At 48.8% G+C, this 23,704-nt stretch overlaps 1 protein-coding gene across 1 annotated transcript in view; it reads left to right on the plus strand.

The window, feature by feature from the left end:
* Positions 1-23,704, plus strand: part of ca16b (carbonic anhydrase XVI b) — a 130,624-nt gene that overhangs the window by 78,934 nt on the left and 27,986 nt on the right. The window contains exons 5-9 of the mRNA XM_076036966.1: positions 5,162-5,257; positions 7,666-7,732; positions 10,309-10,466; positions 11,627-11,819; positions 19,186-19,370. Of these exons, the coding sequence (XP_075893081.1) occupies positions 5,162-5,257; positions 7,666-7,732; positions 10,309-10,466; positions 11,627-11,819; positions 19,186-19,370 (699 nt within the window). The remainder of the gene's footprint in view (positions 1-5,161; positions 5,258-7,665; positions 7,733-10,308; positions 10,467-11,626; positions 11,820-19,185; positions 19,371-23,704) is intronic.

Here is a 23,704-nt window from a genome sequence, read left to right on the forward strand (position 1 = left end):
ACACATCATTTGAGCGTCTGAGCCCAGAAGGTATTAAAGTTCAATCAAAGGCCGCCGAGCTGGATGGACGTGCTCGCACAGGATGTGGCCCTCGGCTCTTCCGCCGCCTCATCCCGCGCACGGTGGCATTTTCGAATTTCATATTTCTGCCTTGACAGAATTTGATGTATCCGCGATGATATTACATCTGACGGCGTGCGGCCGAGCTCAACCTTTAATAAATGTTTGTGTTTGATAAACACCGGGGCCTTTCACGACGGAAGGGCGAGCCTTTTGTTTCAGGGCGCCGTACGTTTTGTTCTTTTTTTTTTTCCCCCTGACCTTGGAGGCTCCGAGCTCTGGCATTTTTTCGTCTCTAGCCCGACAGAAAAGGCTTTCCAATCTGCCGTCTACTTATCTCCCGACTCCAAATGACTCACATACCACCCTTGGTATCCGGCAGCGCCGGCGCATAAAGCATCTCGCTCTTGTTATGCTCAGACGAAGAAGTGTTTATCTCACCTGCCCAGCAGCTCGCAAATATGCACTAATATAGCTCACGCGTTAGCTACATCAGGTAGAAAAGACGGATTCAATGAGCTGTATTATGGAGCTGCTCTGCCTTTGTTACCCCGTTGGTATAAATAAAGAGAGAAAGCCGCTCGGCCCGTGGCTCTTGAGCTTGACATTAATCTAGCCGTGGCCTTTTTCCCTGGGAGTGAAGTGAGGAAATCGATAGATGGACCACCTGTTTGCCGCAAACGGCACGATGAAAAATGAAACAAAGAATTTTCGTTAGCCACCTCGGGGCATCGCGGGGTGATATTTACCAATAATGTATCGGGGAGGCGCCGGGGTTAGATTAATTATACATGGATTATAAACCGCACTTTGGGAAGCGTATGTTGTTGGCACCCATTACCGCGGATGCGTGAAGTGTGAAGGTGGGTGAGCGGCGGCGCGCCGAGCGAAAAGCAGCGGCGCTGCGAGCGCATCTGCGGCGCGGGGCTTGATTGAGTATTCAGCGAGAATCTCAGGTGAGTCGAGACTAATTGGAGCTCAGATTAAAATTAAGAACATTTCATTTTAATAACAAAGCACACGTGTAACTTTGGCCCGAGGGGATTAAGCAAATTAGAAACGGGGGGTGGGGGGGGGGGGGGGGGGTAGGGGGTGGTGGTAACTGTAAACAAACAAATAAAAACAAGTCTTTGAGATGTTTGAAGGCAAACATCCGCAATCCGGAGATATTATCTGCAATCATCTTAAAAGATAAAGGGAAAAGTACACCCAAGAACCCTTACAGATCTGGAATGATTTAGCTAGAATAAAAAAGTGTTGGCAGTACGCCTGGAAAAAAACTAAATGACCCTTTTCTGCGCTCTGTTAATCGGCCAAAGCACAAATGACTTTAACCGAGGGCCTGGTTCTCCCTCCTGTGTATGACGCACAGGGCTGCACTCTGAAGCATTGGCTCCATTTTCCCATTTTAAGCTGCAGCACCATGAGCACCTCAGCGTTCACACCAGTCGCTGTCTATAAAGACGGGCGGAGTCAGCGTCGCGTCACCCGCTGGTCTGTGAACTCCTCTTCCGAAAGCCTAGAAACAAGCTTCACTGCCGGCGCCATCTTGAGCTGCCGGTTCATTTTGAAACCGCTTGATGTCCATGTTTGGACGTGTGGGTGGTACCGGAGGTGAGCTGTGATTGGAGCGTGTGTGCCCCCTCCTCCAAACACCCACCCCCTCGCTGGTAAACTGAATACATTTGGCTATAATCTGTAGCCCCGCCCACAACGACCATTTTTACTCTGAATTGGACCAAATCAGAGCAAAGTTGATTTAACATATATTGATGATGTATCGATATATTGATGTATATATATATTTTTTTTCAACTTATTTAGACCAACAACAACAACCACAAAAAAAAAAAAAAGTTGATGCGGCTGCCCAAACATTAGAATGTAGATCGACTGGAAGCGTTATACAGTCAGTGGTTTGCACTGACAAATATGTATGAATGCAGTGTTGCATTCACACTGCCAGCATGCATCGAATGTTGAGCCTGAGACGTATGGATGAAACTACATCACACACTCAACACTGCAGCTCGACAGGCACGCTGTTGCCTTACAGCCGTTGCTGCTAATGAGTATTGGGTACGTAACGCAGGTAATGTTAGCCGTCTGCCAGCTAGCTATTATGCTCCTCGCTGCAGAACATTTGACAGAATGGATAATGATGAGTGATGAGCAATGACTAAGGTAAAGGTTTCCACGTGATAAATGGCTGCCTTTACTGTGGAACATCTTTCAGTTCTGGATGCCTGGTCAGATTCTCTCATTTAATGTGGAACAGTGTCGAGGCTTTGCGCACCGGCCGCTGCCATGGGCCTTTGCTGGAAGAAGAATTAGGTTGGAGATGGGCAGCACAGGTATAATGCTTGAGGAATCAACTCATTTCCTGGAAGGAATTAAATGAATTGGCCACGCCGCCACAAGCACTGAACACTTAAAGGATCTCTTTCATTTGCAACTATCAGGAGGAACCCGGTGTAGGCTGCGCTCAAGAGGCATCAACGGTGTGGTGGTTAATACATGGACATTTTTGCTTGGCAGAATTAAAAAAAAAAAAAAAAAAAGAATTAATAAACAAACTAAGTTACCAAAGTGTTACAACCATAAACAAAATAACAATGGTGTAAGTTCAGGTATGTTTTCAGTGTGATGTAATATCATCGCAGCGGTTGTGGGCATATTTATCATAACATCATCACCAGGCAACACAATCTATGATGGCAACTTATGGAGCCTTTATCAGTTTCCATAAGCAGAACGGATGAAGGTTTTGTGGTAAGAGCATTATAGGAACTGGAAATGTGCTGTGCGAATGCACAAAACACAGCTAATGCTGAAATATTCAGCTAAGTGCAGATATGCTACAGCCGCGCTCAGCGAATGCTGAACAGATTAGTCAAATGGCAACAGGATGTGATGCTTCTGTCTCAGCCTCAATGTTTCAGTGATTTTAGATTCATGTATGTATGAATTGTAAACATGTAGGAATTTTCCTTACTGTATTTTCCTGCATTTTTGACCTTCCTTTCCTATATACATATATATGTGGGTGTATATATGTGTGTGTGTGTGTGTGTGTGTGTGTGTGTGTGTGTGTGTGTGTGTGTGTGTGTGTGTGTGTGTGTGTTGTGTGTGTGTGTGTGTGTGTGTGTGTGTGAAATTGCTATTCAAAGGTTTGTTTATCAGGACTTTCAAAACAAAATTTGGGATACTGTGTTCTTCCATAAAAGTGAATCCTTTGGCCCTTTGCAGGTGGCTAGCTGGAAGGATAACCCAGTTACACAAATCATATTATTTTAAGAAAAACATATTCTCCCAGTAAAACAAAGGAAGAAAAAAAAAAAAAAAAAAGGAGCTTCAGCAGCACAGTCGCAGCCCCGAAAACGAATAAATTTCCACAGCTGTGTTAAATTTCAAATCCTTCTTATTTGCGCTACTTTCTCTTTCCTGCCTCCGTGTCTTGCTGTCATGGGAAATCATGCCAAACATGACTTAGTTTTTCACCTGTTTGTGCTCAATGGAATTTATGAATTCATAGCAGCTTTGAACATTTGCGTGCGCTCCCGCCTCGCGCCTGGCAACAAATGGAAAATGCGGAGATGTGGAGGGAGTTTAGACTAAACAGGGGCTCAGGAGATGTGGACAACATGGCGCTCGGCGCTCTCCAGGGGAAATGGGCAAATTGTGTTTTCTTGTCTTTCCGTGCTCTTTCCGGAGCAAACATTTGTTGTCTCTTGCCTTTCAACGTTTATACGTCGACGACTCTTAAGGCTTTTTTAACTGAAAAGGAAAAGACATTGTGAATAAATGTCTCATAGATGCTTAAAAAAACAGCGGACGTGATTGAATTCCACTCCGATAACTCCGAGCCATTTCTTGTTTTGGGACCCGTAACAAGGGGTTTGCATGAGTTAAATTGAAAAAAAAAAAAGAAGAAGAAGAAGTGTGCAACCACGCCTCTTGCTCACATCTATTCTTCACCAACTGATATGAAAGCGTTTGATAATTGAGGATCTGCTTTTGTGGCGCACGCCGTGAACGGAGCAGGTCACATGATCTAATGTCAGCGAGTAAATGAAGCCTCGGGGCGGAGGGGGAGGGGAAGGCGGGAGGGGCTGGGCCAGCTTTAATTGGGTGGTGCAGTTAATAACATCTGAAGGGTGATGAATGGTCAGGGCTCTCTCGCTTGCCGAGTTTCCCAGACAACAAATTAGTTCAATTAAAGGGCTGCTGTTAAGGGAACTCTGCAGGAAACGGATCACTTAAATTCACTTAAATTATGTGGATTGAGTCACTTTGTACCTGGGTTTGGGCCGGCGCTGTGCATTAATGGATTGTGCCTGATTTGCTGCAGATTTATTTTGCCGCTCTGCTTCCACTGTCCGCGCAGCCTGTTGTGGCTTTCATCACTTCAAAATCCCAACTCCTATTTTTTGTTCTAATTGGCCGTTTACTTTGGGGTCTAAACAATCCCCCCCACCCCCCTCCTTTAAAAGAGGCTCGCAAGAGACAATTTTGACAGCGTGCTTTTGGATTATTTGACGGCACCTGAACCCTAAAAAGCATCTAATTGGCCACGTCAATCCAATGGGAGAAACCCAGAGCGGCGACGCCTAAACGCTCTGCCCGCGCCCTGTATGTTGCGTCCTCGGAACGCCCACGCCATAAAATCCCACGTTGTTGTTGTGGGTGATCGAAAGTAATTGTGAGCGCTGATTAAAAGCCTGCTATTCTCTTAGATCTCACCAACAGGGACGGAGCGGCCCTCCAGCTCCTCCTCCTCCGCCGTACCCCTCCTCCCCCTCCCCGCCTCCCTCCACGGTCGGCTTGGCTGCCTGTGTGGGCAGTCGCCGAGCCGACCGGGACGCCGTATTTCTCCAGTATCCTCCAGGAGTGGCGGAACACCAAAGAATGGGGGGGAAAAAAGAAAAAAGAATGACACAGATTATGGGAGATTTATGAGGGTGATAAATACGTCGTCTTTTATGCCCCTCAAAACAGCTTTTCATCAGCTCCTCTGCCGTGTGTCCGCTTGATTGATGGCGGGACTGTCGCTTCTCCTTGTCCACTCCTTGAGCTGTTTATGCTCTGTTTCCCGCCGCAGATGCAGATCTACCTGTACAACTCGGATGACTTTGACAGCCTCGGCGCCGCCATCAAGGAAAGACGCATCATCTCAGCCATGGCCGTCTTCTTCGAGGTACGGTGTCGCCGAGCCCGAAGGTTCGAGACGGGCGGAGCCCCGGAGGGACACGCGCCGCTCCGGCTCATGCTAATGTCCGTCTGCAGCGACAGCGACAGCGACACCTCTGTCCGAGCCAGCGTTCCCCCCCCCCCCCCCCCCGCGTCTATTTCTAATTAGCTGGCGCGCCAAAGTTGAGCAGCCGGATGCAGTGACCCGCTGAGAGCGACGGTGTCAAGGGTTGCTGCCAGCGGCCGCTTGATTGGGAGCATCGCCGGGAGAGCCGTGCTCATCTGGAGGGTTAAAGAATAATCCGGGCCAAAGAGAAAGAGGAGCGGCAACTTTGGGTTAATGATATAGTTTTAACAAATGTCGCCACACAGAGTGAAAGGAAACAAACAGTTATGACAAAAGAAAATGCTTTGAATCAGTAATGACTTTATGAGCATCATTAAAATCGCATCAGTCCAATTACAAGATGGATGAGGAAGAACATCAGTGAAAGGAAGTAGAAAAGATTGTTTCTGGTACCTGCTTGTTGTTGTTGTTTTTATCCCTCAGTCTTTTTTTTTGCTTTTGTTTTTTGCTTTTGATTGTTTTTTTTCTGTTGCTGAAGATTTATCAGTTTATGCAAGAAACAGTGCCCCCTAAAGGTCCTCACAGGTAAATTTCACAGGTATTTTCAGTTCTGCGCTGGACGAAACGGTGCACGTGTAGCATCTGCGTAAACTGCACTAAAATAAGCTGCACTCGGAGACTTGGAGACCAATTCCTCATGCAATACGATACATCACAAATGCATGAGGTGTCCAAAAACTTCCTTCCTCCAACACTGTGCAGTTCCTCAGCCATCTGGGATTTTCTTCCAAAGTAATATGTAAAACATGAAAAGAGAATAATCATAAACGTATAAGAGCATTCATTTCCTTTTAAGACACATTCACACATTAGTCAAGTAGTAATACACCTATGGAAATCACCATGTATGGTTCGCCGTCCCATAAAAGGTTAGTGGGCAAAAGAGTGGTGCAAAAATTTCTCTTAACTGTAAAAAAAAAAAAAAAAAAAAAAAAAAGGAAAAATCCCGGCGAGATTTATGAGGCGTGAAAATGCACACAGCAGCACCTTCTGGATGTCGCGTACTAAATTTTTATTAGGCGAACCCCGGCGATGGATGGCAGGTGATCAATGCGGGCTAATATTCTGCCTAATAGCTGGAAGGGAAGGGACGGGGCCCGGCCCCGGAGAAACGGGGACACAGGTGTTTTGTAATGTAGGTCCACTCCCAGACAGTGATGAAACAGTGTGTGCACGAGGACCTAAATGCCTCCGCTGGGCCCTGACAGCCCTATTGCTTACTGCAATTAACACCGCGCCGTGCACACTCGGCTGAGCAGCAGTCTAACACTGAGAGGGTCTTTAGCGCGGACACACACATTGGCTCGGATTCCGCCGCCCCGTAATCAATGAGGAGAATTCTTCCCGCGCTCTCCAGAGGCCTATTAATGGCCACGTAGGTGTGCGCGTTGCCCGCGTGCAGCGTTCAGCCGCGCATTATTATTCTCCTCCGGGCCGGACCTGAATTGATGTTAAGCAACTCGAGATTGGTCTCTGCATCCCAACACTGTTTTGTCCAATCTCGTCCCTGAAGTAGGACGTTGGGAATAGAAGGGAGAAGGGGGGCCGGGGGGGGAGCGCGAGGCCGACGGGAACGCCGTGTGCGCGGTTGTCGTCGCCGCCGCTGCCGCACGACTCTGAATAGGATTGGATTACGGATAATGGCACGTTGAGCCGCGGTCGCCCTCCTGCGACATCGGCGGCTAAAAACGTAATGGCCTCGGGCGCTGTGTACTTTGAAACCGGTAAAGGTTACTAAGCTCATAAAATCATCAGCCTCCCAAGTTTATTAATAGAGTTTGATGAGTGCAGTTCTCAGGGGGCATCGGCCTGAATTTTAAAAAAAAGAGAGAGAGATTTCGGTGTCAAATGTTCTAACTTTCGAAGGGGCAGGGCCGTAGCATGAAGCTTCGATTGTTGTTTGGTTTGTTGTTGTCGTGATACGCGCAAACGCAATTCGGTCACGTGGCACATCAGGAGAAATGACCACAAGATGTAAACCCCCCCCCCCGCCCCCCCACCCACCACCACCACCACCACGACCCCTACATAATCAATTTTTACAAAGCCATCCCTAAAAATAGGACTTTGCCTTCTTCAGAACGCTAACGCTCGGTATTAAAATGCTGCTAGATTATATTTCAGGGAGTGTAGAGATGTTGCCCTTTTGTCCAACCCCATTTATTTTATTCATATTGATCGTCCTCAGCCATTATGAATATAGATTGTTATTCCTGTCTTGTAATCCCTCCTGTAATCCTTTCTTCCCGGACTGTTTTTTTTTTTTTTTTTTTTTTTCTTTCCTGCAGCTCGGAGAAAAAGACAATCCCGCCGTGGATCCCATCATCCAGGGATTGAAGAGAGTGGTGCACCATGGTCAGTATAACGAGAAAAAAAGAAAAGGAAAAAAAAACGCCCCCCGCCAAACCTGCATTACGCGCGCGCTGAAATAAAGCGTCTTTTGTAAACAGAATTCACATGGGATAACCGCGGAGCAATTATCCTCTACAAATCCCCGCTGGCACGGCTGTTTTCCATGTTTCGGTTGATCCTGGAGGTAAAAAAAAAAAAAAAAAAAGCCTCCTTGCAGCGCAAACGTTGGTTGGGCTCCGCCCAACCACCGCGGAACACAGAGGGCTCCACGTGCTTTCTTTCAACCACCTGCACGTCGTTGCGTTTCTCTTTTTGTTTAAAAATAAAAAATAAAAAAAAGGAAGTAACCCCAAATTAGACGGTAAACACGAGATAAGAGCAGAATTTAACTTCAAAAGATGGCAAAATTTTGCAAGATACCGCCTCTTTCTTGTAAAGCGCAGCGCCGCAGCTGGAGACCTCCGAGGAGATTCGCTCGCCGAGATCAGCCGCCGCTAACATCTGAGCGTGAATTAGATGACATGCCCGCGTTATTTTATTTTCCAAAAGATCCGTAGGCACGTACACCCTTTTTTCTTTCTTTCTTTCTTTCTTTCTTTCTTTCTTTTTTCCGTCGCCGCGGTGGTATTTTTAAACCGCCTTAAAGTCGGGCGTCACGGCGCATTGTCTTCTGCCGCGCTGACTTATGCGCGTCACAAGCAGATGTTTGAGGGGCGCGCGATCCATTACTGCATCGGGGGAAGGGGTGGGGGGGTTGTGTTTGCACAGACACGTATGAGTCGTTTTACAGCCTGCATCTTCGCGGCCTTATTGTTAGCGTTGGCTGTCGGGGGGGACATGTAAATAGACGAGGGCGTCAAGGTGATTCTCCTCCGCCGTGATTGATCCAGTGACCCGGCAGTCAGGAGGGGATTTTTATTTATTTATTTATTTATTTATTTATTTATTTTGCGTGTGTGTGTGTGTGTTGAGCTCTGGATGGAACAGAGAAAGTGGATGTGTGGGGAGGGTCGGAGGGGGCAGGACGAGTGGATTTGGACCGAGCGGTAAGAGATACTAAAGGCACTCACCGGGAACAAAGATCTCTCGCAGACCACTAGAGATTGTGTGAAAAACGTAAATTGGCCCCGGGCTCGCAGAATTAGCCACTTCATTCGGTGACATTTCTACACTCTAAATTTTGTTAAGGTAATTGCTCGGCGGGAAGGAGAAGAAGAAAAAAAAGAAAAGCCTTTGTCTGTGATTGATTTTCAGCCGCCAGGCCATTTCTGGCTATTCCAGGGAGGTATTTACAGTCTACGTTTCTTTTATCATACAGCGCTTTGGTAATAAGCATGTTGTCTCCAAACCTGGAGTTGTTCTATATTTTTCTCAGACAGTCCGTCAGTCTCCGTAAACACGGCCCGGCGCTCCACTCCTGCCTTATAGAGATGTTCTCGCCCTGGCATCTCCTCCTCGCTAGCAAGAAAAAGAAGAAGAAGAAAGAAACCAGGGGATGTGTGTGTGTTTTTTCCCCTCCTGTGTTTATTCATCAATTTTTTTTTTCGGGGCGGGGGGGTCTCTTCCTGCCTCGCCGCTAAATGCTTCCTGCCCCCCCTCCCCCTCCCCCACTCCCCCACCTGTTAGGGTGGGCTGGTTTTCCAGCAGCTCGTTATCCCACAGTCATCCATCCATCAGCAACTCTGCCGCCCATGAGCGATAGGGCACGTACGCCAACTGAAGACGGGGGGGTGGTGGAGAGGAGGGTTGGGGGGGTGGGGGGGAGAGAAAGGCTGTGAATACTGAATCTGACTCCGAGTACAGATGAGGCGGGGAGGTGAGGCTTCCAGTGCCTCGGCACTCCCATTAGTCCCGTCCTTCTCGCTCTCTCTTTTTTTTTCCCCCCCTCACCCCCTTCCTGATAAAGTCATGAGCTGTGAGAGATTAGATTTGGGTTAAATTTGGCATAATTTGTGTGGGCTTTTTTTTTAAGCCTTTATTTCAGTAGGGTGGGGAGGAGGAGGAGGCCTACTTGGATCGGCCCCCACACGCTGGATTTGCAGGAGATAAAGGGCTCTTCCGCTGGATCATAAACTGATTCCTGCACGTTTTTTTTCCCCCTCTCTCTCTCTCCCTTTTCCAGGAGGGAGGCGTTTCTGGAGAGGGAGGCTAGAACAGAATCTGGTTATCATTTGGCTCAGACTTTAATCCCGCCCCCCACCACCCTCCTCCACCCGATCCATGCCACTGTTGTTACAAGCGGACTAGCGGACTAGCGCCGAACCGCGGATCAGCTGTCATAGCCGGGCCGTTTTATCCCGCTGGCTCTTCCCGTTCAGCCTGTCTAGAGGAGGGGAGATCTGGCCTTGGATAACAAGTGCTGGGGGCTCTAAAGGCCGTAGCAAAGGGGCCCCGCAGAGCCCGGCTCAGCCCAGCTCGAGGTTGCGAGATAAAATAACCTCGCGTCGGTTCCGTGGCGAACGTAGCTGATGAGGAGGCCGCGCGTGATTAGCGCGCGAGCGCCTCGGCAGAAGGCCGGCCGGTCGGTCTGACATATTTTTATTTTTTTATATTTTTTTTCCCCTCTCGCCGCCCAACAGAAAAAGAGACCAACCTGAGGTCGTTCATCCTGAGGGACCTGCTGCCTTCGTCCGTCGACGGTTATTACCGATACACCGGCTCGCTGACGACGCCACCCTGCAGCAAAGTGGTGGAGTGGATCGTCTTCTCCAGGCCGGTTTATGTGTCCCACTCACAGGTGCGTCCTCGTCTCCTGTCCCTCGCACACACACACACACACACACACACGCACACGCTCAGACAGCTATATTCTCCACGCACAGTCGGATCCCATTTGCACGCAGCCAGTGGATCACTTGCTGCCCCACAGTGCGGACGCGCAGGCAATTTTTACCCTCTTCCCCCCCACCGCCCCTGCCTGCATATTAAACGGCACATATATGCGGACGCGCTGTAGATTATTTAGCAAGAAGAGAAAGAAAGTCAATTACCGATATTTGAATGGCCGTGTAAGATTTCACTTGTGCACATAACGTTGTGTTTTGCGTGAGACTGTTACTGGTGGAGTCTTGGATGGACTGGAGAAAAAGAAAAAGAAAACGAGTTGCTCTGCCAGTTGAGCGCAACTGCGGCGCACTCCAAACTGCTCGGGTGCGGAAGTGTGCATTAATTGAATTATGTGTTATTGTGAGGTTTTGTTTAAAATGAAAAAAAAAAGAGGGCAGGGAGGAAAATGTTTAATGCATGGAAATAAAGCAATTCAAACACTCAACTTTGTATTTCGCAGCGGCTTTCCTTGAGCCCCGTTTCACCGTTTGTAATTTTGAAAGACAAAATATGCCAAACCCTGAGCTTTCCCCTGATCCCAGCACAACCCTGGCTGCATCTTTTATGCATACAATTCCTGGGTTAGCCAGCTCCATATCCTCTGTACATACCCTCCAGAGAGTTCTGCGCTGTAGAATCTCGGCTTTAGTGGAATTTCTCAACTTTCAGCAGGACGAATCTTTTGTTCGGGGGGGGGGGGGGGGCGCGGAGGGAGAGGGAGGGAAAAAAATGACTTTTTTGCTGGCGGAATATCGACGGTCGGACAGACTGAGCAGAACCTGTAATTCATTTCTCCAGGCGTGCGCAGGACACATTGATTCCACAGTATCTGTAATATATAGTCATTACAGCACGCAGTGGGAGATCATTCGGGCCAATCAATGGCTGCAAATTTGCCCATTGAGAAGTTACAGCGGCGTGGGCCGCTAGCCCGGGCTCGCTGACGCGCGCTCCGACGTCGACCCGCCTGTGGCTGCCGCCAAGGGTTGGAACAGCGCCACCCCTGGCCTTCCCTTCGACGGCTTGACGAAGTCATCCGTGTCCCTCTGTGTGTGCGCTTGTCCCCGGCAGTTGGAGGCCTTCTACACCATCCTCACCACCGAGCAGCAGGACCACGTCAAGTCCGTGGAGTACCTGAGGAACAACTTCAGACCCGCCCAGAACCTGGACAGCAGGAAGGTCTTCAAGTCAGCCGTGAAGGACGCGTGGCACAAAGACCTGACGGACGTGGCGGAAAATCCTCACAGCACCGAGGCCTCCAGAGGTGAGCGCTCGCTCCTGCCACCTCATTCCACTTCACTCAGACTTTTGCTCTTGTTTTTGCTTTGTTGGCGCTCGTTGCTGTTTTCTTTTTTTACTTTTTTCTTTCTGAGAAGTCCATTTCTGTCAATGCAAAAGTCAGATGTCACGCAGGTGGCACATTGTAAATCTGTGCACATCATATCCAGTTCAAATGCTTTCAATGTCATACAAGGCATCAGTTTTTTCTCCTAAGCACCCTCAAAGTTTGTACCACTGATTTCACAAAACCTTCACTAGTTATCATTATTATTATTATTATTATTATTATTATTACTGTTTTTGTTGTTGTTGTCGGCTGCGGTGATAGTAGTAGTATTGCTATTTGTATTAAAAGTGAATGTTACATGTCCACCAACAGAGATTGATAATGACATCAAAATGAGCCCTCTGATTGGTCGATGTAGTAATTCATTCATTTGTTTATGAACCAGGTGACTATTTAGCGAAATCATTAGCGGGTGTGAGAGGCCTGTTCGTAGTTCATCTACATACTCCAAGTTTAAACGTGACGTCGTGTCTTGGGTTGTTTCTCCATTTTCAATTTTCCTCACGCGTCGAGTTTTCTACATATTTAAACAATCTTAAATCACGCTTTGCTCAGGGCTTCAGTGCTGCAAGAGAAGATATGTGTTTTTAAAGAAGAAGAAGAAGAAGAAGAAGAAGAAGATGTGTGTTTAGGTATTTGAGCCTTATTTGCTCATAATCTCGATACAAAGCATTTATGCTCCGCCGTGGCGCTGTTTGCTTTGGAAATGCCTGTATGTACAGTGCGTCACGTGACTTCTCCTTTGATTGGACAGGGAGTTGGCTGAGCCATCAGCCTTTGTTTGCCGGCGTGCGGCTAATTTCGCTTTACCTTGTCAGAAAAGCTGCAGAGTGCTTCCCTAACCCATTTAGCGGCTCTGCCTTAATAGGATTGGGCTTAAATAGGAGGTTAGTTGATACACTCACTTATCACTTTATTAGGCGCATCTGCTCAGCCTCTTGCTTAACGCAAATATTTAATCAGCCATTGGCGTGGCTGCATTCGCTGCGTTTGGCCAAGTAAACACCCTGTTGAGGTTCGTCAAGATGGGTCATTGAGCGGTGGTGTTTTTTTGTGCCAGGCAGGCTGCTCTGAGTTTTCTCAGGAGCTTCAGGCAGGTCTCCTGGGGTTTCCAGGCTCAGATCTCCCCGGGGTTTACAGGACGGTCTGAAAGATGTCCAGTGGGCGTCGCCTTCTCTGGGCGACAGTTGTCTCCTCGACGCCGGTCTGGTGCGATATGACGGAGAGGCCGCGGTAACTGGCAATAACCGCTCTTGACAAACGAGGTGTGCGGAAGACCCTCCGCGCACGAACACGCGCGGCGTCAAACCCGTGAAGCAGATGGGCTGCAGGGAGGGGCGGGGGGGTGGGGGGGGTGAAGCCACGGTTTGACGCAGGCTGACCGCCGCGCTGGACGATTGATTTTGGTCCAGGTTGACGTCACAGCGTCACACAGCTGCACCAGCGTCCGGTTCCACTCTGTTAATTAGAGTTTATTTGTTTATCTAATAAGGATCCTGTGATCCCCTGTTAGTTTTCACCACGGGAGTACTATTATTCCTGGGCTCTACACAGAAACAGACAAGAGGTTTCAATTATGACAAATCAAAGTGGGGAAAAATGTTCACCAAAATGACTGAATAGATTAGAATAGGATAGAATAGGATAGATGTACTTTATTTATTCCCAAATTGGGAAACTATGCCGTCGCAGCATAAAAAACAATGCAAAAAAATAAACTATACAGTAATTACAGTAATTCCAAGAAGCACTCAAGTCAATCTATATACAACAAACAGCAAGAGCAGATGTGCAAAAGACAGTCACTTGTGCAGAGGAAGGAATAAGCAAGGTTTCATTGAGCATCCATCATTTGGAGATATTTGGAGATTATATACCAATTGTATATAACCTGTATTTTTTTTCTGCTGCAACAAATATTTTAGATGTTGTCTTCATGCTTTACATGTGTCGAATCTGTCGATGTAAACTTCCGTTTGATTGGCTGGTGTTCTGGGTTTGGAAAGATACTAACAATTGTATATTGACCGGAATTTCTAAAATAATAAGTTAAAGCCAACACAAAACTCATGGAGTGTTCTGGGGGGGCTGCTGCGGATGCCGTCAGAGACTCTCTTTCATGTCGGTGAAACCAGGTTCGAAATGATCTGAGCTCCATGACGTGCGAAGCCTCGTCCCGCTGGAACTGGCCTCCGTCCTCTGATGGTGGCGGCCTGCAGCGTTTAAACGATGATCAGCTGATGCTGGGAAAACATCCTGCACCGCCATTAAACCATTAGCAGCAGCAGCAGCAGCCCTGCACCACTGATACAAGGCAGGACGGATCAATGCTTTTATGTTCAAACCGGATCCGGACCCGGCCGTCTGAGGGCTGCAAGTCAGATCAAGACTCAGCAGACCAGGCGATGCTTTTTGCAATTTTCAATTACACAGTGTTGGTCAGCCCGTGCGAACTGCAGCCTCAGTTTTTGCTGCTCCGCGACGCCCAGCGTGGTCCTCTGCTGCTGCCGCAGCCCACCGAGCTTCAGCACTTGGCTCTGATTCAGTGATGCTGCTCTGCATTCCTCGCCTGTAAGCGCTGCTTGTTTGAGTTACTGTCGCCTCCCTGTGTTCTCCAGCCAGTCTGTCCATTCCCCCGTCTGGCCCCTGACCCCAGCAAGGCATTTTCCTCCACACTGCTGCTCGCTGGAGATCCCCCCCCCCCCCCTCCTTTTTTTTCCCTTCCGTCCTTCCGTCTTTCTCCCATTCTGATTCTCCGCGATTCACCGCGTTCGCCTCACATCTGCGTCAGTCTTGGTCTACCAGGTCGGCGTCTCAAACCAAACCCAATGCAACTGCCCAAATGCGCCTTAGTTGGCGAAAACAGGTATGGAAACGATGCAAATTCACACACGCAAAACAAGGTACAAAAAGAGGATCGTGGTGCAAACGGAAAAAAAACGCACTGCAAGACATAAAAACATATACTGGTACCTATACTGCAAACCAAGAAAACGCTGCATATACCAGTCACGACCACAGAAGTGCTCCAGGCCTGCAGGGGGCGCTCTTGGCGGAACAGCTCAAAGGAGAGACACACATACACAGAGGACGGCTGACTGCGGTCATGTGACTTTTATTTGAGTATATCTAGTCAGCTGTCCTCCGTCCACCTGTGTGTCTCTCCATTGAGCTGTTCTGCTAAGAGCGCCCCCTGCGGGTTGGGAGCACTTCCGTCGTAGAGACTGGTTAATGCAGCGTTTTTTTTTTTTTTTCATTTGGTTTGCATCTGTTGTGTTTTTGCTTTGCTTCTCCGTTTGCAGCAGCATTTGATGATTAAGTGTCTGTTTTTATGTCTCGCAGTACGTTACTTTCAGTTTGCACCACAATCCTCTTTTTGTACCTTCTTTCAACTTGTGTTTGTGAATTCGCATCGTTTGTATTGTGTTTGGCCCTGGTCGGCCACCGTAAACTTTGGTGGCGAGGGGGCATCAGTGCGGGGAAACTACACGAGAACGAGTCGGAGCTTCTAATGCACTTTAAAGTGGTGCTGTTGGTGCCTGGTGGGGAGAATTGATCGGGAAAGCCTGTGATTAAGTTAGCGTCGCCGTAACAAGGCTGATCAGAAATCATCATTAGTATGTGGGCCAGCTAAAATAGAGCCAAACAAATGAAATTGATTTTGGTGCATGTCAGCGGGCCTTTCTCCTGCTGCTGCACCCCCCACCCCCTTCCTCCTGTGCCTTTCACATGATGTGATTGTGTGTATGTTGAAGAATCTATACGTAATGAGGACGTGCTGGGAGTGTTGCCGTTATCTTCAGGGGTGACATCTGACAAGGTTGTGTGTGTGTATGTGTGTGTGTCGGGGTGGCGTTATCTCAGCACGGTCGGTGGATGATGACGTCGACTGGAATTATTCCGCCGTTGCTGTCGGGCCCGCTGGCGACGCGCGGCTAACCTGCTCCGCCAAAAGGCTGCTTTCGCTCTGCTAATGAACGGGAACCCCACACACCGGCGGCCTCGCTCGCGTACCCGCACTCGCGCGCGTGCACGCACGCCCTTTGTACTTTGAAATCGCGCGTTCAAAAAAGCTGCGCTTGCAAAAAAAAAAAAAAAAAAAAAAGGCTTTCCGAAGTGCAGAGCAGATTTCCTCTTCCGAACGTCCTCTCATCGTTAGACGTTGTCCATAGGGCAACAATTAACTTCCGTTCTAATTTTAAACGGCTAATTAGGGCTGCTTATTGTATAATTGGTTAGCTGTGGACCGAATCGGGGAAAATAATAATAAAAAAAAAAATATATATATAAAGACCTTGAAAAAAAGCGCCACCTCGATGTTGTTGGACCCGCGGTGCAACCTTGAAAATTGTGATCTTTCCTTTTCTTTTTTCTTTTTTCGTCACCAGCACACGGTGCAAAAATAAATTCCAATTAACAACTTCACGTCGCAGAAATGGCCGATTAGCTCGGCGGGATCAGAAACTAATCTATCGTTGTCATCTGGCCGTGATGAATTACCAAAACGTCAGTCAGATGACTTGACAGTCCGCTATTAACAATGTGGGCCGCTTGTTTTTCACCCTCTGGAGGGAAGCGCGACCTGATTTTCCTTTGGCTAAGTTTGATGTTGGAAATCCTGCCGCCTGCCCGGGCGGATTCAAGCCGCTTCATCGCATCCTTCCGGTGTCTTCACGCGTGTTGTCCAGGCCCCCGGGAATTAAAAGTGGCGGCGCGCTACGGGGCTAAAACGAACCTGAAACGGGAGAAGCTTCGCAGTTTGAATCACACGTTGGCTGATTGCACCCCCCCCCCCCACCCCTCCCCCTCATTGTGCCACAGCTAAAGACTGTTTTCCCTCCGGCCCGAGGCAGGCTAGCTAAAATTAAGCTGTTAGCAACGAAACGAACAGCGACGGCGGATCAGCCGAGGTAATAATTAAAGCCGCGAACACACAAATGAGCGTGGCGTCGCCGTTCGGCTGTCAGGTGCAGCAAACCGTCTGGAGTGTCTGCGGCGGCGGCGCCCGCTTGCTCGCTCACTCGCTCGCTCGTTCGCACGTTGCCGCCGGTGCACCGGTGTTGATGGGTCGGGGGGGGGCGGGGGGGTAGATGATGACTGCCATGACAGTAATGATGCAGGCAGCCAAAGCCCGGCGACGTCTTCAGCTGTTGTCGAGCGACTGAGGTTGACAATCGACGGCTGACGCATTATAATACATTTCACACCTGTCACACCTCATCCCCACCTCCATGCGTTCCTTCATTGTCCCCCCCCCCCTTCTTTTTTTTTTCTGATTTCTTCTTTTGTTCTAAACTCCCTCGAGTCCCTCCGACTGCCGACTTCCTGTCTGCCCCCCCCCCTCCCCGCGCGTCGCCGTGCAAATTGAGGAGAAACGCCGGTGACAATTTCAATTTGACGGAGGCCCCTCGTGCGCGCGTGCAGAAATCAGCTGACGCTGTCCCCCTCTCCCCGCCCACACCCCCCCCCCCAACTCCTCCCCCCTCCACTGCCGTGAGCCTGACGCGCCGCCGAGCCGCGTGTCCAGACTGTCCCCTCCCCACGCCGTGACGGATCTCCGTGGAAACGCAGCAGGCTGCAGACGACAGTGCCACCCGGAGGCCGACTGGGAGGCTCCTCCTCCTCTTCCTCTCCCTCCTCCTCCTCCTCCTCCGACATCTCCACACCGTCCCTGTGATTTCTTTCCCACACAGACGGAAAGATGTAAATCAGCCGCAGAGCCCCGAGGTTGCACCGCTTCTCAGCTCTGCCATCAGACTGCCGTGGCATTCCCCCACCTCCACCTCCTCTTCATCTTCCTCCTCCTCCCCCACTTCCACCTCCTCTTCATCTTCCTCCTCCTCCCCCACCTCCACCTCCTCTTCATCTTCCTCCTCCTCCTCTTCATCTTCCTCCTCCTCCTCTTCATCTTCCCGGCACGTCCTCTTCATCTTCCTCCACCTCCTCTTCATCTTCCTCCTCCACCTCCTCTTCATCTTCCTCCACCTCCTCCCCCACTTCCACCTCCTCTTCATCTTCCTCCTCCTCCTCCACCTCCTCTTCATCTTCCCCCACCTCCTCTTCATCTTCCTCCTCCTCCCCCACCTCCACCTCCTCTTCATCCACCTCCTCTTCATCTTCCTCCTCCTCCTCTTCATCTTCCTCCTCCTCCTCTTCATCTTCCCCCACCTCCTCTTCATCTTCCTCCACCTCCTCTTCATCTTCCTCCTCCACCTCCTCTTCATCTTCCTCCACCTCCTCCCCCACTTCCACCTCCTCTTCATCTTCCTCCTCCTCCTCCACCTCCTCTTCATCTTCCCCCACCTCCTCTTCATCTTCCTCCTCCTCCCCCACCTCCACCTCCTCTTCATCCACCTCCTCTTCATCTTCCTCCTCCTACTCTTCATCTTCCTCCTCCTCCTCTTCATCTTCCCCCACCTCCTCTTCATCTTCCTCCTCCACCTCCTCTTCATCTTCCTCCACCTCCTCTTCATCTTCCTCCACCTCCTCTTCATCTTCCTCCTCCTCCTCCACCTTCTCTTCATCTTCCCCCACCTCCTCTTCATCTTCCTCCTCCTCCTCCACCTCCTCTTCATCTTCCCCCACCTCCTCTTCATCTTCCTCCACCTCCTCTTCATCTTCCTCCTCCTCTTCATCTTCCTCCTCCTCCTCCACCTCCTCCTTTTCTTCCTCCATCTCCTCCCCATTCTCCTCCTCCTCCTCTTCTTCCTCTTCATCTTCCTTCACCTCCTCCTATTCTCCTTCCTCCTCTTCTTCTTCCTTGTCCTCCTCCTTTTCCTTTCTCCTTCCCATTCTCTTCCTCTACCTCCTCCTCTTCATCTTCCTCCTCCTCCTACTCCCCCCGCCCCCTCCTCCTCCTGCGCAGTGTCGTGGCAGGCGTCTAGACTGGCAGTCGGCACCTCGAGGCGCCTTGTCCTTGAACCCAGTCGAGCCCGCAGGAGTGTTTTCCCTGTTATGTTTCCACCTTAAGACTCAAGCAGGCGTTGAGATGTGAGTCCAGGCGGGAGGAGACGGTAATCACAGCCTTGTTAAAAAAGAAAAGAAAAAAAAGTCAACTTTTGTTCTGGCCTAAAGCGGACACGAGTGCGAGCGGTCAAGCTGTCCGCAGCCTTCATGTTTTTCACCGTCGCCGTGCAGGATAAATGGGTTTTTTTTGTTTTTTTTGCTCGTGTGTGTGTGTGTGTGTGTGTGTGTGTGTGTGTGCAGGGCTCTTCTCTTCATCTCTCACCCCTCCCCTCCTTCCTCGTCTTCATCTTCTTCTCCTTCCTGCTTTCCCTCACAGTGTGCAGCAGCGCGCCGGTGAACATGAAGATCCAGCCGCTGAACCAGACGGCCCTGATGGTGAGCTGGGAGCGCCCGCTCACCGTCTACCACCCGCCCGTCACCAGCTACATGGTGTCCTACAGCTGGGTGAAGCGCGACATCGCCGACGAGAAGACCTTCACCAAGACCGCCGACCAGAGGACGGTGAGTGAGCGCGCTCGCCGTCTTTGCTTTTTTGCTTCAAACTCAAATACAGGGTGGGGCCAAAATTCAAATCTTGGACGAAGTGTCGGGCCAGCATTGATATTTATTGAAAAAGTCTTCCTCCAGATGCAACAGTGAACCTTTTTTTATGGACCCCAAATAAGGTTTGCTTCAACACTGAATATGTAACAAGCAAAGCTTAAAACTATATTTCCCACATGCAAAATAGAATTTCAAATTGAAAAACCTAACAAAATAAATAAAATGGAAATGAAACTCATATTTTTTTATTATTATTATTATTATTTGCAGCCTTTTCATTTAGATTTTAAAAGTTACCTTTTTCCACAGGCTAATAATACATCTCAAAATAAAATAACAACATTAAACCAATTAAGTAAGTAATATCCTTCAATGGACATCCTGTCCGGATTGACATGCTAAGATGGCAGCAGAGCATTCTGGGATTTGTAGTATTGGCAGTACATGCGCTGTGTAATACCAGCAGGCCGCCTCTAGTAGTGATTTCGTATTGCCTCGCAGGCCAAATGTAGTTACACTGTCGGCCAAAGTTGGCCCGCGGGCCATAGTTTGACACCTTTGACTGATGGAGTTTAAACGTCTCCTCCACCCCCAAACCCACCTCCCTCCCGCTTCTCCGTTTTAGTTTTTTCGGGTGGGGTTTTTAAAAAAGCGTGCGTGGGGATGAGTGAGAAGGTGGCTGGATCAGTGGCACTGCGCAGCGGAGGTGACAGCTTGTGATGAACCCTGCTCGTGGCTGTTGGCTGATATGAGGGCCCAGACACTCCCCTGTCACTCACCTGTCTAAGAATAGACACACAGGACTGTCACTCACATCCACCAGTCTTAAGTGACATACACATCACGAGGCGCGCAGGCACCTGTGGCTTTTCCCCCTAGATTCCCGGGCGCTGATGCGGGGTGGGGGGTGTAACAACAACGCTGTAACAAATAGCCGCATTTTCATGGGTTCTGATGTTTACACGGACGGCGGAGGAATATTCCGTCTTTGTTGCGGCATGGGCCGGCATGAGATGCGCCGATTATGATCACCTAAAGCAAGAAATGTAATCCTCCTGCCATGTTTGCAGCCATAAAATGTGTTGCGGTTGTTGTTGTTTAAAACGGCTGCACATAAAGCAGCCTTTTTTTTCCCCCCCTGCGGAACACAATCTGTTATTTGTGAACAACACGCGGGACTTTCGGACGTTTGGCAAAAAAAAAACTTTTTTGTTGACTTGAATCGGTGAATTAAATAATGAAATCCTAATAATGTGGCTTGACTCTGCAAACGACCGGAGGCCCTTCCTGCACTCTGTGGCTGCTGACACCACAGGGACGGTTTGATTATTGTTGTCAACAAATCACGTTGACTTAGTAACGGGTAACTGGTCCATGACTGTAAATCTGTAAACATTGGAAATATCAGCGGCCCTGATTTACCAGTCACAGAATCCTATGAGTGCGTGCCACTCTGATTTTTTTTTTTTACTTTATCTGTTCATTTCACAACGCAAACGGCGGGAAAATTGGACAGCTGTGGTTCTTTTTTTTCAGGATGTGGAAATGAATACTCGCTGCACCTGTTGCGGGAAAGCAGCATCCTGTGTAACCTGCTTGACTTCCCATCTAACAGTTTCACTTATATGTTGTTATTTTCATCAGTAAAAAGAAGCACTTGGTGTGTCACTGCATAGGCCAGGCTTGGTTTTGTTGGTACGTAGCTTGGCTGGGGCCTGGGGATGGAGCTGCACAACTAGCTAACTGGCTGCTGCCAGCGTCCATTAGCCACGGTGAGCAGAGTTCTCCAAGTAGCAAAATGGGAATTTATCTTGGTTACTGAGTAATATTTAGGCACACAAAACACAAAGGATGACTTAAAAAAAAAAAAAGAGTGAAATAATTAGCCAGGATGCTAAACACCCTGGATTTGAAAGCGTTAGCTTGAAACCAAAGCGACTCCCCCGTCTGCTCTTTATTTCCAGCCAGTACCCTCCTCTCTCCCCCCTTTTTTTTTTTTTACTTCTTTTAGTAACCCGTGCAGACAAGCGAGCGAGTTTAGTCCCTTAGATCACAGTGAAGTTTTTGACACCAGTGATCAGACAATTCAGCTCATGTGCCTGCAGCATTGACTTGCCACTTCAGCTCTGGCTGTGTCTCTCCAGCAGAGCATTCACTGTCTCTCCAGCAATGAATCCTCCCCTGCAGGTTACACCTACAAGCCTGTTCTCTTCCGCATTCTTTCCCCCCTTTGGCCCCCTCCAGTCACACACCCCTCCATTTGTGAGAATCTAAAACCCAGCTGCGCGCCTCTTTAAAGCCCGCTGACCCCCAGCTGTCTCCACTGCCTTTTCGGATTAAAAAAAAAAAAAAAAAAAGGAAAGAAAAGAACAGTTCTGAGGCAGAATTCCTGCCCCCTCGTTCGAGGTCGGCGATCAGTTCCTCCCCCCCGGCCAATGACATGATGGTGCACCGCCGATATATATTTATATATAAATACAAGGCTGTAGGGGACTGATGAATGCAGGGTTAAAATCCCAAATGAAGAGTATTACTTTGCAGTGCGTTGTGGGTGACCAGCAAAGAAGGTGAAGAAATATGGAACATTGAGGCTTTTGCATATGCTGCCGGCTTCTGCCCCTGAGAGTTTTGTGCGCAGCCATCACGAGCTCAAAATGAAAATCAATACGGTGGAATGGGAGGCGTTGGGGAGGCAAATCAAAGGTATAGGGCGGATGGCAGAATATAAAGAAATAATACAACGGAAAGCTCATAAACAACAGCAAATAAAAAGGAGTTGGTGGCTGCAGGCGGCGGCGGGGCGTCTGTGTCCAAGTATGCAGTGAGATGAATGCAGGAAGAATAATAATGATAATAAAAGTAATAATAATAATAAAAGAAAGCAATGCACATCTAAAAACTGACTTAATTACGCAAAATCGCATTCAGAGGCCAAAATAGTACCGCGCTTCAGTTCAGGCTTTGTTAATCACAATGCAGTGGGCTAAACGAAGCTATTAGCGCGCGCTCCTCCCAGCATTTTGCACACTCAAGTAGAAACGCCCGTTATTGCATATTCATTATGGCAAATGTACCAAATGAACAGCGCGGGCAATTTTTGCACATTTGGCCCTCAGCTTCCCCCCCACCCCCCACCCCTGCTGTGAGCAGGCTAGATTACTAGATTGCACATTTGTTTGCAGGTGATATGAAGCTCATGCACGCACACAGGCTCTGCCAACCGGCTGCTCAGTTCCAGGCCGACCCGTCCTGATCAGATTCTGATATTTTTTTTTCCTGTCCACCGGTCTGGCACGTTTCCTCATGACCTGCAACGGCATCTTCCTTCCGCCAGCGTCACTCGTTGTCATTTCATATCAAAAACAAGAATGTGTTTTGACTATTGGCAGACAGTGTTAAGAATCTGGAAGGCTCTCCTGAGCACCGAGATCGTGGATTTGATTACTAGCCAGTCGAAGGTCAAGGTGACGCTAACCTTCCCTCTGTCCTCCTCTTGTAAGCAGCGTCTGAGGAATACTCTCAGGAGTTCCCTCAACTACGGTTCAAAGGTCAACTTGGAACTGAGGATCAACCCATTCGATTTGTGTTGGCCAAAAGACAGGGCCACACTGACCTATTGATTTTATATGCAAATTATGACGAGGATGAAAAGTCTAACGCAGGCAGTAAAGACGGTTGCATTTTTTCATATTCTCTGCAGTTCAAATGCCAACTACTGCTAAAATTTGACGGTGCAATATTCCGCAGAAGGGCTTTCTAATAATTATTTAACGCCGTAATATAGGAGAAATGAAACCGCGGGAATCCTCGCTGCATTCATTCTTCCTGACTTCCTTTTAATGCGCCGCTATTGTTTACCTCTAGCAGCTGAGAATAATATTGCATATGAAAATGATAATCTTTTATTAATTCCTTCAGATTTGTTGTTTTTTTTTTCTCACCTAACGTACGTACTTGTGCGTCCGGCTGCTGTCGAGACACCGCGCGGATCAGAACCCCCCCACACGTTTTGATGCTTTGTGCGCACGTGCAGCTTTCTTGCATTTACGCAAACCGGCTAACTTTTACAGCCCGTCGCCGGCTGCAGCGAGAGCCGCAGCCCCGCGTTACGGCACCGTGGAACGAAATTGATGTCTGGTGTCGAGCCAGCGAATAAACGTATGCATTGAAAAATGATTTTACATCACAAGCAGCCGATGTTAATTGACACCTCTTTGTAATCCAACGACCGAGGAAGGTGCGGAGGGGCGACGGCGAAGGCGGCGAAAAGCAAAACAAAACCAAAAGACGGC

This window comes from Nelusetta ayraudi, unplaced genomic scaffold (genome assembly GCF_046127955.1).
Source record: "Nelusetta ayraudi isolate G7.1 ecotype Tasmania unplaced genomic scaffold, CSIRO-AGI_Nayr_v1 ptg000050l, whole genome shotgun sequence".
Lineage (NCBI taxonomy): Eukaryota > Metazoa > Chordata > Actinopteri > Tetraodontiformes > Monacanthidae > Nelusetta > Nelusetta ayraudi.